Source organism: Penicillium canariense (genome assembly GCF_028826845.1).
Source record: "Penicillium canariense strain IBT 26290 chromosome Unknown utg000003l_segment0_segment0, whole genome shotgun sequence".
Lineage (NCBI taxonomy): Eukaryota > Fungi > Ascomycota > Eurotiomycetes > Eurotiales > Aspergillaceae > Penicillium > Penicillium canariense.
Window position 1 is genome coordinate 2,518,272 of NW_026622730.1, and position 14,329 is coordinate 2,532,600.

Genomic DNA, 14,329 nt, shown 5'->3' on the forward strand with positions numbered 1-14,329 from the left:
CGAGAACTGTTCAGCCCGACACTCCTTTCTCTACCTAACAACTCCTCTAATTACATCTCATTCACAATGGGTGGAGGTGGAAAGATCCCGTACGTTTTGGATTTGACGGCAATTGACGCTGGGATACTTACAGATTTTGCTGCGCAGGTACCCCAAGGAAGTCTGGTCCCCCGCCGGTGGTTGGTACGCACAGCCCGGCAACTGGAGGGCCAACACTGCGATCATGGGCGCCTTCGTTATCGGTGTCGCTGCTGTGGCCTTCAGCATCAGTGCGGACCGAGAGTACCGCGACAAGATGCCCGAGCCCGGCCGCTTCTTCCCCAGCCGGTAGTGAGTCTGCCGTAACCCATGTTTCTAAGAGGACTTCGCCATACTGACCCTTCCTCCCCCCTTATTAGCTGGAGCCGACAGATCCGCGAGCACGAGAAGCAGCAAGCTGCCCAGAACCCCTCATAAAAACATGACCGAACCTTCGATGGTAGCAAGAGGAGGGATTACAGCTTGAGGAAACATCTCTTATTGTGTCTATACTATCATTTCATCATTCCCCGTGGCTGTACGACAATAGAATGGCGTTCCAGAATGGACCATTTGCTCAATTGGTCAACAGGTGTCTCTGTGGAGACTCTTCCAATGCTCTCAATAATCGCTGCGTGTACAGGCGGACCCGTTCCGTGAATTCAGATTGATTCCACATTTCCTTTCCATTTCCCGCCATAGAGACCTGTGGAACACCGATCTGCTCTACCACGAACCCGGCAGCGACTGTAGCACAGATGAGGGCCATGGGAAGAGTGCGGCGATCCCCTGAGCCGTCCAGGAACCTTTGCCAGCTCTGAGAGGGCGATAGGGTAGATTCGATGACGTTGAACGGCTCACGACCCGCGGTCACCATCCCCTGGGCTAGTGCCCCAAGAAATGAATTGCCCGCACCTGTTGGGTCGAGAACAGCCGTAGCACCCGAAGTACCTGGCTGGTGGTAGGCGGGCAGCCACAACTTCTGGGCCCTTGAGAAAGCGTAGCTTCCTTCCTTGCCAGCTCTAATGACAAGACACCCATTACCGTTAGGGCCAATTCCGGAGTCAAGAATTCTTCGAACTAGCTGCTGGCCTTCCTTGCTCTCCTCGGCCCATCCAGCTTGGTCAAACATCATACCCAGCTCCAGATGGTTGGGGCTCACCATATCAACAACCCTATTAGCTGCAAAGAACTTCTCTTGTTCTTCTGGCGTGCAAAGGTCTGGCACTGGCTCCCAGACGAAGATGGGCCGAGTCGAAGAATGGTCAGTGGAAGGTGCTTGCCCTGCCTTATGCAGGTCCTCCCGTCGCTGCAGGATGTCGTTCACGATGGATATGCAGCGAGACGGGGAGCAGACCATATGGAATGTTCGTGACCAGACCTGTGTGTCTGATAGCATGTCGGGTTCCAGCCTCAACTTCGGCGTTAGATATTTGAAGTCTATGGCCCTGGTTAATCTTGTTTTCTGCTGCTCTGAAAATGGGGGTTTCAGCCCACCTCGCTTCTCATTTGGATGATATCCATTCCATGCCCTCGTTGTAAGTCTACTATGATCCTCTCTGATGACACAGTCGGTGCCCCAGGACTGGATCGCCGCCAGTGTTTCGGGTGGAAAGTCAGAGCCAACATCGACAATCCAGCTAACAGACTGTGCGTGCGCAGATCCCGCGACCAGACGGGCACCGACTACAGCAAATGAAGCCGCGCCTCCCAAAATGTTCTTGACGCCTGGTCTGGAATCACCGAAATCGATATCATCTGCGCGATAATGCACTGTGAGCATCCGAGCCGCGGGGCTTCAGGACAAGATAGAAGCATACCAAGGATGAACATTCCCAAGGTGCAGAATTCAACCTCACCCGGTTGGGCCACATCTGAGACAGTCCCAGCCATGTTATACAGCAAAGCAAGGCTGAATGGCCAAAGACGAAGAAACAAAGCTCGACTATCAAGTCGTTCGGGACGGTTGAAAGTGGACCAACCCATGTACTGGAAATACCAAAGATACCCGCCGACGTCATTTTACGGCGTACCCACCCGCGTAACGTAATGTTGCGGGCCCGGAGCTGCGACTTCAGGAGCTTCAGCCAGGCCCCGTCCACATTTGACACTTTGACACTCCCACCGTTTGGCATCCTGTGCATTGCGAAGAACTGCAATTGCCGGAACAGCTGTCTTGTTCGGTTCTCTCTTCATAATCTACCGTTTTCATCCTTCTCTCCCACGTCATTTCGCCCCCTTCCGGCTTCTTCAAGCAACGTGTTGCCTAACATGGCGAGCGGCGGCCATATGCATAATTTCACCACCCTCATCAAGCGGTATGTATCCTTCTTGTTAGCAGATGCACGGTCCTTACTCGTTTGGATATGTTTCAATCTCGTCTGGCCGTGGCAAGGATGCCCTAGGCCGATTTTGCTAACTATGAACTTGTCAAATAGGCTCGAGGCGGCGACCTCACGCTTGGAGGACATGGCAATGTCCTTGGATGACCACAACTCCTCGAAGAGCATGGATAGCCATTCTGCGACTGCGCCGTCCAGCCCCGAACCCCCTAAGCCCGCTCCTCCTCCCCCAGCAGTTCCTGCTACGCCGCAAGTTCCCCCCGCAGATCCAAGACTTCGATGCATTGATCAAGGGGGATGTCCAAAACTTCGTGAACCTGGGTGAGAAGATTGGTGGTCTTGTTGCAGAGCAGGTGAGATGTACAGGCTGGCAGTGGTCTCAAAAGTCACCGTTGCTAACGAAGACCCCCCAATAGTCTAAAGCAGTTCTGCAAGCCTTCCAGGCCGAGCGTACCTTCCTCTATGTATCAACAAAGGCCAAGAAGCCAGATGTGCCTCCCCCAGAGCTCATGACAGAATTGCACAAGGCGTCGGATAGCATCAACAATATTAAGGAGTCGAACCGCGCATCACCGCTGTTCAGCCACCTGAGCGCAGTTGCGGAGGGCATTGTTGCGCTTGGCTGGTTCTTCGAGAGCAAGCCCGCGGAATTCGTTTCTGAGATGATTGGTGGTATTGAGTACTACGGCAACAAGGTGCTCAAGGAGTACAAGGACAAGTAAGTGATCTGAGAGGTAGTTCCATGGACCAGTGATTGATATGTCGGCAGGGATCGGACACACGTTGAGTATATTCAAGCGTACTACCAGAACTTTAAGGCTCTCTCGGCCTATCTCAAGAAGCACTACCCCAAGGGCCTGACCTGGAACAACGAGTCTGGTGTCAATGCGCTGGATGCCTTTAAGCAGATCAAGAGTGGCCCTGCGTCAGCTGGCGGCGCGGTCCCTTCTCCCCCTCCCCCTCCCCCTCCCCCTCCTCCTGTTCCCTCTCTCAATGTCCCTGGAGGCGGTGCTCCCCCTCCTCCCCCTCCTCCAGGTATCCCTCCAGCCCCTGCACCAGCTGCTTCCGGCCCCGATATGGCTGCAGTGTTTGACCAACTCAACCAAGGCGAACAGATCACATCTGGTCTGCGCAAGGTCGACAGGTCGGAAATGACTCACAAGAACCCCAGCTTGCGTGCTGGCTCGACAGTGTCAGAGGGCTCTAGCTCTGCTCGGGGCAAGTCTCCCGCCCCAAGCAAGAAGCCCAAGCCCGAAAGCATGCGCTCCCGCAAGCCGCCGCGCAAGGACCTGGAGGGAAACAAGTGGCTGATCGAGAACTTCGACGGCTCGGACGAGATCATCGAGATCCCCGCGCAGCAGAACCAGTCCATTCTCATCACCCGCTGCAACAAGTGCATCGTCAAGGTCTCCAGCAAGGCTAATGCCATCGCCATCGACAACTGCACCGGTCTTTCGATCATTGTAGACTCGCTGGTCAGCAGTTTGGATGTCATCAAGTCGCCCAAGTTTGCTCTTCAGATCGACGGCACCGTCCCGACTGTTCTCCTCGACCAGGTCGATGGTGCCACCGTCTACCTTGGCCAGCAGAGTCTTGCCACTGAGGTCTTCACCAGCAAGTGCAGCGCCGTCAACATCATGCTCCCGCCCAAGGAGGACACCGATGAAGACACCAAAGAGTGTCCTATTCCTGAGCAGATCAAGAGCTACATCAAGAACGGTGTGCTGGTTAATGAGATCGTTGAGCACGCTGGTTAAACCCGTGTCAAGATGGGGGATGCGGGATTGTGCTGACACCCTTATTACCCTTTTTGGATCCACTCTGGGGCTTATAGGCTTTGAGACGCAGCCGGATCGCCATTGGTAGGTCCCGCTTTGTGCCACTCCCGACTATCTAGCCCCAGTTCTGGTAGCACCCTGCTTTTCGTTTGAATCGTTTTAATCCTTGATTGCTGTACCTAGCGCCCTCTGTAGATATATTGCAAGAATACAGGTCTACTGTTCTTTACCTCCAAATCTACCTACCTACGTATAGGCACCAATAATCACTAAAATTACACATTGACCTCAATTTCGAGACTTGTGATATTGGAACGATCGTGTCCGTAACCTAACGCCGCAGTAGACACGCAATTACCAGGGAGAGAGAAGCAATGAAGAAAAGACTCAAGCGGGAAGGAGATTTCAAAGGTTTCTATTCCCAACATACCGGGCAGAATCACGAGACATGCGACGGTTTGTTTGTGCCGTGGAGGCTGTGCAAGGAAAGTACCAGATGAGGGAGTCCTTTGATAATGAGAAATAACGAAATGGAGATAGAACAGGGGTATATATTCGGGGAACCCCCATGGGCCTGGCCTTCCGTCGTATGATGAGACCGAAAGAGAAACGGAACGCAAACATATGATAACCAGATCGCAGTGGAAATGAGATGAGATGAACCTGCACCTGCAGATGGAGTATTTCTCGGAGCTAGTGGCTCCTGTACGATTATGGGTTAGTTATGTCAGAATGGCCGCGGACCGGGGGCGGCTGTAGTTCGCTGTGCTCATTCTTCATGGACATTTGAGAGTAGAGTCAAAGTTAAAAGAGGTAATAAGAGTATGGTAATTATCCCGATAGTCTAGGGCGGGTAGAGGGTAGAGGGCGTTCACGGTGCAGGTGGCACATCGAGAGATAGACGATGCGTGATCAGGACCTATGCAACAGTTGAGGTTGAGGTTTTGTTCCATGGTCGGCTCAATTATTGTCGAAGGTCTCTTGCTTATGAACATCCAGGCCGCGAAGCCTCTTGGCAAGCAAGCTCTCACCGTTTTCGGAGCCGACCTGGCCGGAGGGATAAGGGTAGCCTCCATAACCAACATCGCCTTTATTGAGTTTGTTGTACATTGTTTTGGCGTGGTGGGAGTTTGCTGAAGGTCCCGTGAACCCCATTGATTCTGCTGCATCCCAATGTAGGGGAACATCGCTCGGCGAGGAGACATAGGGACCTAGGCCAGGAATTGTGCGCTGCCCTACGCTCCGCCTGCGAGCAGCTTTCTCGATCGCGAGTCGAGCACTGGTAGAGGTGGAAAGGGTGTTATCGCGAATAGGTTTGTAGGGGCTGTATCGAGGTTCTGGCAGTTGAATTTCGTTGCGCAGCTTCTCCTTGCCATCCGGGACTCGGTTTGCAAATACAACGCGAATGCTCGAGTGCAGGTAAAAGCGCCCTCGCACTGGGCAGCATATGTTGAGATGAACGAGATACCGCAGGATCGGTTTATCCTGTGGATTTTCTGTGGCATTCAACGACGCTTCCGGGCGATCAGTCCCATAGTTCTTTCGCACGCTCAGTGGCATGTCAATTATCGGGCCGGCCGAGTAGCTTCTTTGCCGGATGAAAGTTTTCGTGCCAGGTTCCATATCACTGAGGTCGTAAGGGACAAGGAACAGCTTGACTGCGGTCTTGTGAGGGTTCTTGATGATAATCTGTAGTTGCCCTTGCTGGGGGATTCGGTAGCTCCCACCCGGGGGACATTTAGGCGATTCCGCTCTGCGGTTCTTCTTCTCCCGGCGGCGTCGCGTCTCCGAGTTCGAGGTGCGAGGTGCACCCATTTCGTCCGTACCGTTTCCTTCCTGAGTCTTGGACGGGCTGAAATGTCGTTTACGACGCCGGGTCGTGCTCGACTCATCCTTGGACAGCGAATTCTCCAAATCGATCTGCCCTACATAAGGACTGGGGCTATCGTCAGAGATTGAACGGCCATTTCCCGAAGTCGGATAGCTGTAGAAAACAGCCGGGAATGGCACAGTCACGTGCGGGGGGCATTTGAGATGTCCTTTGCAGTTGCCTTTTCCTAGAACGCCAATTTGAGCGGTAAAATCCAGCGGTTTAGAAGGGTTCATAGACATCCGCCCACGCAAAATTGATTCCTCGTACGATCCGACCATCGGCGCATGGGGCTTGGAAGAAACCTCCGAGGCAAGAGACGGCCGCCTTGCTCGGAAAGCAGGGGTTTTTCCTGCTGAGGCAAGTTGTAGGCTATACGCCGAGGTCAATAATCGATGAGGCGAATGATGAGGCTGGAACAATCCATCATTTCCCCCTGGGAATATGGGCTGCGAATATTGACCGCTCGCAGGGCAGGAGGCGAAGATTGCAGATGCCGGAAGGTCTCCGGAGGAAGTGTTCGTCGTCGGTTAGCCCTTTCCAGAGGGCCAGGTAGGTTCGATGACTCAACACGAGGCGAGAAGTCCAGATCGGTGTTGTTGGCTTGATGAACAAGAGGGCTGGTTGGGGCCTTGAGAACGTAACTGGATGAGAACGATCCAAGCGACGGTGCTCTGGATCGCGTTCCTAGTGCTAGCTCTGGCCCACGGTGGTCGGCAAAAAGATTGAATTGTCTTGGAGCGGGTTCAAAAGCGGACGCTCCAAACCATGGGGTCGTGGGGGAGGTACCGCGAGGAAATGGCGAAATTGGGCTTTGCTCTTCAAAGCGGGTTTGGCGTGATTGTTGCCCGTGATGCGGAGAGCCTTCTCTGAAGTCGCCAGAGTGTAGTGCGGATCGAGGACGTTGGATATCGGCCGGCGAGCCCAGCTCCTCAGTTTTTTGCATGCCGTTGTGATCCTCTGAGACCTGCTCTACATCCCGCTCGTCGGCCTGCGAGTTGAGAGGCGGGAAGGGACTATGATGCATATAGGCCTCACTGGAGCCGATGTCCTGCGGCTTCTGGCACGTTAACTTAAAGAAGAGCTAAGATCAAGACGCCTTCCTAGTAAAGAATAAAAGCGCTCTCTCGGCCCAACGGCAGCCCGACATACCTTATATTGCAGCCTCCAGGGCGATGATTCTTTGATTCGCTGTATGAGCTCCTGCCGGTCGTTGGTCCAGAATTTGGCCGGAAAGAGCTCCGTAGGAGACGACTCCCGAGCTATCCCGGGCGGCTCCTCGATGTGGCGTCCGCGGTAGGCGTCTTCTCCAGACTGATCCCGAGAGGAGCCTGGGACAGGCTGCTCGGACTGGTTATGGTCACCAGACCAGTGGTGCTGGCCCCGGCGATCAGGATCATGGAAAAGGGGCATCGTGGCAAGGCTAAGCAGGCTATGAGGGCTGAAACGATGAGTCGGACATCGCAGGAGGCCACTGACGTGGCGAGTGCTATCGAAATCAGGCCCGCAGTGCTGCGGTGGGGTGGTTGGTTGGGATGCGGTGTGCGAGGATGAAGCGGGTATGCCGTCAGTGGTCCCGCTCGGGGTTCAGTGCTATTGGGAAGGAAGAATGTGATATATAATGCTGCATTAAGGTGTAGAGTCGATATCTGAAGTGGAAGAAGGAAAAGGGAGTGTTGGAGAAAGAGGCCGGGAAGACGAGGGAGGTCTAAGGAGCGTTGCACAGCCGATCATGTCATCTCGTGGGTCTCCGGTCGTTCAGATGATTCATTGCCGGCAGCAGATGCGGTTTCGCCCTTTGTTTCATCCCAGCTAGCTCGTCTGATTTTTGAGTGAGAATTTTATTATTGCGAGCCAGAATCTAGTATAGCATATACACATACTTTATTGAATCTAAGATATCTCTTGGTCTCGAGCCATAAATCCAAGTGCTGCTCTTATAGCCTTTACGTGGGGCTCCTGGCCGTCCATTGTTCGGGACTCGGACGCCAATCGCCGCTTTTTTTTTCTTCTCCAACCGCGCCGCTACACCAACCGCACGCCACCAAACACAGCAGTCGCCCAGAACCCGAGACTTGCCTGGGATCATCATGCCTCCTAAACGCACTCGCGATGCCGAAAATGCTCCGGCAGAAGCTCGGACAGAGCATGCCGTTAAGAAGCGCAAGGGTTTCAGTGTCGGCCCAGCAAACCTGCCTGATGGCACATATCGGCGCAAGAGTGAGTTCTCCTTTTGGCATCTGATTCCGGACCGCCGGTGACTAATTTGGTTTACCTGAAGCTCAAAAAATCAAGTCCGACTTGATCCAAAAGGCCAAGGTGAAGAAGGCCTACGCCAAGATTAAAGCCCAAGAACTCGCCGCTGGCACGCCTAAATCGATGTTCACCACCGCCGAAGAGGAAGCTGGAGGCGAGCCACAATCGGCATCTTTGGAACTTCACCCCGACCGAGTAGCGATGTTGAACGAGCCGGCGCCCGAGCTGGCACCGCGACAAGAGCGCCGTCCCCGCGAGAACGACGGCAGGAGAAAGGAGCGGAAACCGAAGCCGTCAGCGTACCTTAAGGAAATTGATTTTGCGGAGAAGCGCAAACAGGCCGCGGAGGCACGTCAAAGGGAAATCGAGGCAAAGCAAAAGGATCGCGAGGCGATGACACGGGCCAAGCGGCCGGATCAGAATGGGAAGAGGCGGTTGGGGAGGGAGAGCAACGTGCTGCTGAGTCGGGTGCAGCGTATGGTCGGCCAGAAATGAAATATGAGAAGACTTCTGGCGTGGAAGGAGAGGGCTACGGCAACAAATTGTGATACCCGATTGTTACTATACCATGTTCGATTCACGAGCAAAACTTTATGAACGCTTCATTATATGGGGTTCGCTATATAAGTCAACTATATGGCTATGTTATGTAGAGGGGAGGATTTGGATCCACCACCGCTTCGAGGCTTCTTGAAGCAGGCGAACTCGCCTTTGGTCCGGTCTCGCAGGCGTTTGAGTACGACGCGCATTTCTCCCAATTCGGCCTGGAGTTTGGTGCGAGCCTCATTGGTGGTCCGACGATCCAATTCCACGTAAATCTGACTCTGGATGTTGGATGCCTCCTCACTGGAGTACTGGGACAAGGTCTGTGCGATGAACTCGGTGTCCAGGGTGGCTTGCATTAAAGCAGCCAGTGAGAAGGTAGGTCGAGAGCGGAAGGCGGCAAGTAAGGACGAGGACACTTCCACCAGCAGATGCGTCAGGATGGTGGCCAGCAGTGAGGACGGGGCATTTGACGAAGAGCGACTGGAGTTCGGTGATACGGTGGACGGGATAGTGGTCGAGATCTCGGTGTGCACCAGCACCAACGTTAGCATGGTGCTATAGACATAAGGGCGGACCTGGTCTGGGCGTTCAGTTGAAGGCTCCCAGCCTGGAGACGTAATGCCCGCGGTGATGGTTTCATTCAAGGTCGCAATAGTTGGCTTAGTGTATGACTGGAACAGTCGATCTTCGATTTGCTTGAGAACATCCCGAACGGTCTTGCCCTCTTCCGTCAACTTGACCGAAAATGAAGTCTCGAAATTGGCAATCAACTGCGGCACATATTCGGCTTGCAGCGCCTTGAGATTCGACAGAGTGAGGAGGATCCGTACATTCTGCTATGGTCAGTCATGGAACATGCAGTCATCCGAGGTTGGACACTTACCCTGTTGCGGGAATCCACGGAGTCCGCAGCAAGAACAGAAAGAGCCGCGTCAACCACCTGGCTTGCCATGACCGGCCTGGAAATGACCCATTCGTTTTCCTCCTCCGAGAGCGTGAGGCGTTCCGCATTCTCCACCAGTCCGCTAAGCGCCTTGTAAACACTCGACACAAATTGTGTCCGAACCATCTGGAGCAATTTGGCAGGCGGTTGGGTAACGACATCGACCGAGCCCGATTTCGCCATGGCCTCGGAGATATACAGAATTTTCTGCATGCCGCCGAGGATAGCGCTCTCAAAAGCCACGAACAAACCGGGCATCTTCGTCAAATCTCGCTTTTCCGAGTCGCGAGTCCAATCCTCCAGCATCTTGCAAATCTCCGCATCCTTGCTCCACGCAGAGCATGCGACACGAGCAGAACGCTCGCGTGCAATGCCAACAAGGGACTTCAACTGATCGTACGTATGTCCAGCACTGCCAACGGGGCTCAGTGCCGCCATCTCACTGGCAGCTGTACCTAGGATGACGAGGAACTTGCTAAGATAGTGCACACCACTGAGGGAGTTGGAAAAGGGCGGCCAGAATGCAAAGCCCTCCCAGTGCTCCCCCTTTTGGGAACCGCAATGGGCAGGTTCTTGGGGTCCAGTTTGAACCGGGATTCTGTCGGGGTGACCCCTCTCGAGGCTGGGCTCGTTGGGCTGGGCGGAATGGGTGAGGAGAGAAGAGAGATATCTTCCGTCGGAGGCTCGTTAAAGAGAGAAAGAACGTTTTCTCGGATGAGGTTCACCAGCTCCACAACGCCTCTCTCAAGCTCCTCCACATTGGCCGGAGTGAGTCGGTGGTGCTTGCGGCTCTCACCCTCGAACCCAACCGGAAGAAGCCTCTGGCGACTGCCATCAATAAAAGACTGTGCGACCTCCCAGAAGTCCAGCACCTCGCCCAGCAGGCCACTCTGTGATGAAAGGAGCCGGGTAAGAAATGCTTGGACACAGTCCCAGAGTTCAATGACTTGATCTGTGTCGAGTCTTCCAGGTACCTCTGCCGAACCATCGCGAGGAGCTAGCCGGAGGTAGGACGCGGTCACCTGAGGCGCCGGGTTCTCTCCTCCGGCGAGCCTTCGCCGCAAGATCTCAATTTCCACCTTGCACCGATCACAGAACGATGTGATCTTGGTCTTCAGGAACTCGTAGCGGCTGAGGAGCCATGTCCAGATAGGGTTCTTTTCGACGCCCAATTCCAACAACGCCCCGATCAGCTCCATATGCTCCTCCACGGGCCCCGATGCAGTACTCGTAGTGGAAGTTGTGGATGCATCGCTGAGTCGTCTCCAAAGATCCCGCTTAAAGTTTTGGATTTGCTGATCAACATCGTTCCACATCCGTCCCATGGCCAATATCGTATGGATTTCATGATCTGACAATTGTCGTTTGGCGCTAGAGGCCTGCTCCACAATATTCTTCGCCCGGACCGTCAATGTCCTGGCCTTGGTATACTGTTCAAAGACAGAATCGTAATCACGCTGTTGCATAGCCTTGGATAGGTGGCTTCCGATCTCATATACTTCACGGTGTTTTTCCATTGTATCTACAACGGATTTGAGCATCTGCTCCCTGTCACGTCCTCCCAGCGCAGGGCCCCAGACCTCCTCGGCCTTCACTGAGGCCTCCACCAAAGGGCCTCGAATACCCTTCATACCATATTCACTCTCCTTGGTTAGCGCGTTCTTCTTGGGTCCGCCAGTCGCCGCTGGCGCAGGGGACACGCCCCGGTGCTGGCCTGAATAGCTTCGGAAGTGTCCTGACCGACGAGGGGTCAGGATTTGCTCCTTTGACGCTCCTTGATCTCTCATTTCCGTATATACGCTATCGATTGTCGCTTTCGCTCGGACGAACCGCTCGAAGTTTGCCTCCACCAGTACTTTCAGTGACGCTGACTTCTCGTCAATGGAGTGCGATAGGTGGTTCAGTCCGTCCACGAGCGATTCGATCGAGGCGTCATGGTGGGCTTGGGACAGGAACAAGGCGGGCGAGAAGGATGTCGATGACAGCAGGAACCGTGATCGTTTACCCCCCTCATCCTCTAGGCGTATCCCTCGGCTCTTCAGGGTGCGCAGAATGCTGTCACCCCCTCCTAGCGGATCCGGCTCATCATTCTGCGAGTTGTCTTTACCGTCTCTTCCCCTGCGAGACCCGAAGTTACTCCGCCAGTCGCTTGGGGTGCGTTCGAGCGCGAAGTACCGCGATTTGCGGGGGCGAGACTTGGCCTGTTGAACAGGTTCCTCGTCTGACTGGTCAGCCTCGTCTAACGCAACCGGCCATTCGTCCGGGAACTCTGAGGGCAAGTTGTAGTGGCTGGCAACATCGAGGTCGGACATGACGGCCAGATGGTGTGCTGGTCTGGGGTGGAGACCACACGAATTGATATGGGGGGTTGCTTCGGGGTCAACGTTTTGGGGGAGGTAAGGCAACCGATCAAAGCCTCCTGCAGGAGACTGCAGCCGGTAGAATCAGCAGGCGCTGGTGTTGCGAAAGTGACGATGGTATTCAATGGCAGCTGCAGGTGCGCAGAGCGTAGTGCGTAGCATGAAGCTTCAGTGGCAGATCCAGAACCCCGAAGTAGGTGGTGTCGCCGAAGACCAATGGCCAGCATCAGAGTGGACTCGGGTAGCCGGGGGTCATCAAACCACCAATGCGGTCTGCGTCCCGGTCGGGTCGGGCGGGCGCCGAGAAACTCGATTCTTTCGTCCCTTTCCCCTTCTCTCCTCCTCTTCCCCACCATCACACCCTTCCCTCACATTCAATTGTCGGGATCCGCTCACGATGCTCGCCGCCAGAAACTTATCTGCCGCTCGCCAGTGCCTGCGGTCGGCCCGCGTGGCCCCCCGCTTCGTCACCCCTGTGTCGCAGGTACAATCCACCACCTGCACGCCCCCAGTCGCCAACTTATCGAGGACCCTCAATTGACTGACCTCTCGTCGAATTCTAGCGCGGTTACGCTACTTCTTCCGATGATGTTGTCGCCAAGTTCAAGGGACAGAAGGGCTCTGATGTACGTGCCGTCCCCAGCGAATTCTTTTTCTTTTTTTTTTTTTTTCCATGGTGCTGGCGCCGACCGCGCAGAAAATCACGACGGACAAATTCTCCACCTCGAAACGCAACTTGCAATCACGACAATACTGATGGATTTACTGTGTTAATAGGGCAAGTACACTGTTACTCTGATCGAGGGTGACGGTATTGGTCCTGAGATCTCTCAGTCGGTCAAGGACATCTTCGAGGCCGCTAAGGTAAATCCCTGTTGCTACATTGACTCGGCAAGAGAATCAGATTCTAAATGCTATCGCAGGCCCCCATCAAGTGGGAGCCCGTCGACGTTACCCCCATCCTGAAGGATGGCAAGACCACCATTCCCGACGAGGCTATCAAGAGCGTCCAGAAGAACTACGTTGCGCTCAAGGGTCCCCTGGCCGTACGTTCCATACCTCACGCATCTAGAGATTCCAATCTGCGCAATTCAGGATACTGAACTTTTTTCCCCTCTATCTCAGACCCCCGTTGGTAAGGGTCACGTTTCCCTGAACCTGACTCTGCGCCGTACTTTCAACCTGTTCGCCAACGTCCGCCCTTGCCGCTCCATCGCCGGCTACAAGACCCCCTACGACGGAGTCGACACTGTCCTGATCCGTGAGAACACCGAGGGTGAATACTCTGGTATCGAGCACGTCGTGGTGGACGGTGTTGTCCAGAGCATCAAGCTCATCACCAAGGAGGCCTCCGAGCGCGTCCTGCGCTTCGCTTTCCAGTACGCCGAGTCCATCAACAAGAAGAAGGTCCGCGTCGTGCACAAGGCCACTATCATGAAGATGTCCGACGGTCTGTTCCTGAACACCGCCCGCGACATCTCCAAGGACTTCCCTGATGTTGAGTTTGACGCTGAGCTGCTGGACAACTCATGCCTGAAGATCGTCACCGACCCCACACCCTACAACGACAAGGTCCTTGTCATGCCTAACCTGTACGGTGACATTCTTTCCGACATGTGCGCCGGTTTGATTGGTGGTCTTGGTCTGACCCCCTCCGGTAACATTGGTGACGAGTGCTCCATCTTCGAGGCTGTCCACGGCTCGGCCCCCGATATCGCCGGCCAGGGTCTTGCCAACCCCACTGCTCTGCTCCTGTCTTCCATCATGATGCTGCAGCACATGGGTCTCTACGACCACGCTGCTCGCATCCAGAAGGCCACCTTTGACACTCTGGCTGAGGGCAAGGTGAGTTCTCTTCCCCCTACTTTCTCTGATATTGTCTAGAGAAACAAAAGCTGACTGTTCCGCTTTTAGGCCCTCACCGGTGACCTTGGTGGCAAGGCCAAGACCCACGAGTACGCTGAGGCCATCATGAAGCGCCTGTAATCTAAGTCGCTACTCCGATTTCCTGTACTATGACCCCCCCTTTTGATCTATTTCTTGTGTACTCTCGAACGACCTTAGACTTCCTATAGCGATCGAAATATACCTCTGACCACCTGGTTGCGCTGACCTGCTTTGCATGACTAAAAGATATGGCGAGTTTCTCTTTGATGGGTACCCCATTCATTGAAGTAGTTATAAAAGTACATGGGTTTCCATTATCATACATAATT

The 14,329-nt window shown here is 54.3% G+C and overlaps 7 protein-coding genes across 7 annotated transcripts; 4 read left to right on the forward strand and 3 right to left on the reverse strand.

Moving 5' to 3' along the window:
• Positions 1 to 66: 66 nt before the first annotated feature.
• Positions 67 to 456, forward strand: N7482_005753 (uncharacterized protein; the record flags this gene model as incomplete). The annotated part of the gene is made up of 3 exons (XM_056687878.1): positions 67 to 89; positions 148 to 330; positions 399 to 456. 3 exons carry the CDS (start codon positions 67 to 69, stop codon positions 454 to 456), a joined length of 264 nt encoding a protein of 87 aa, XP_056543433.1.
• Positions 457 to 595: 139 nt separating this feature from the next.
• N7482_005754 (uncharacterized protein) lies at positions 596 to 1,801 on the reverse strand (the record flags this gene model as incomplete). Its single annotated transcript, XM_056687879.1, has 1 exon — positions 596 to 1,801. One exon carries the CDS (start codon positions 1,799 to 1,801, stop codon positions 596 to 598), a length of 1,206 nt encoding a protein of 401 aa, XP_056543434.1.
• A 488-nt stretch (positions 1,802 to 2,289) lies between these two features.
• Positions 2,290 to 4,117, forward strand: capA (adenylate cyclase-binding protein; the record flags this gene model as incomplete). The annotated part of the gene is made up of 5 exons (XM_056687880.1): positions 2,290 to 2,336; positions 2,457 to 2,595; positions 2,654 to 2,713; positions 2,777 to 3,078; positions 3,130 to 4,117. The coding sequence occupies 5 exons, from the start codon at positions 2,290 to 2,292 to the stop codon at positions 4,115 to 4,117; spliced, it is 1,536 nt and encodes a 511-aa protein (XP_056543435.1).
• A 981-nt stretch (positions 4,118 to 5,098) lies between these two features.
• On the reverse strand, positions 5,099 to 7,421 carry N7482_005756 (uncharacterized protein; the record flags this gene model as incomplete). Its single annotated transcript, XM_056687881.1, is given in 3 exon segments — positions 5,099 to 6,457; positions 6,472 to 7,068; positions 7,161 to 7,421. 3 exon segments carry the CDS (start codon positions 7,419 to 7,421, stop codon positions 5,099 to 5,101), a joined length of 2,217 nt encoding a protein of 738 aa, XP_056543436.1.
• A 677-nt stretch (positions 7,422 to 8,098) lies between these two features.
• On the forward strand, positions 8,099 to 8,759 carry N7482_005757 (uncharacterized protein; the record flags this gene model as incomplete). Its single annotated transcript, XM_056687882.1, has 2 exons — positions 8,099 to 8,228; positions 8,290 to 8,759. 2 exons carry the CDS (start codon positions 8,099 to 8,101, stop codon positions 8,757 to 8,759), a joined length of 600 nt encoding a protein of 199 aa, XP_056543437.1.
• Positions 8,760 to 8,896: 137 nt separating this feature from the next.
• N7482_005758 (exocyst subunit SEC5) lies at positions 8,897 to 12,065 on the reverse strand (the record flags this gene model as incomplete). The annotated part of the gene is given in 3 exon segments (XM_056687883.1): positions 8,897 to 9,646; positions 9,694 to 10,299; positions 10,311 to 12,065. The coding sequence occupies 3 exon segments, from the start codon at positions 12,063 to 12,065 to the stop codon at positions 8,897 to 8,899; spliced, it is 3,111 nt and encodes a 1,036-aa protein (XP_056543438.1).
• Positions 12,066 to 12,510: 445 nt separating this feature from the next.
• N7482_005759 (isocitrate dehydrogenase (NAD(+)) IDH2) lies at positions 12,511 to 14,099 on the forward strand (the record flags this gene model as incomplete). The annotated part of the gene is made up of 6 exons (XM_056687884.1): positions 12,511 to 12,597; positions 12,677 to 12,739; positions 12,891 to 12,977; positions 13,037 to 13,159; positions 13,239 to 13,958; positions 14,028 to 14,099. The coding sequence occupies 6 exons, from the start codon at positions 12,511 to 12,513 to the stop codon at positions 14,097 to 14,099; spliced, it is 1,152 nt and encodes a 383-aa protein (XP_056543439.1).
• Between the last annotated feature and the right edge of the window lie 230 nt (positions 14,100 to 14,329).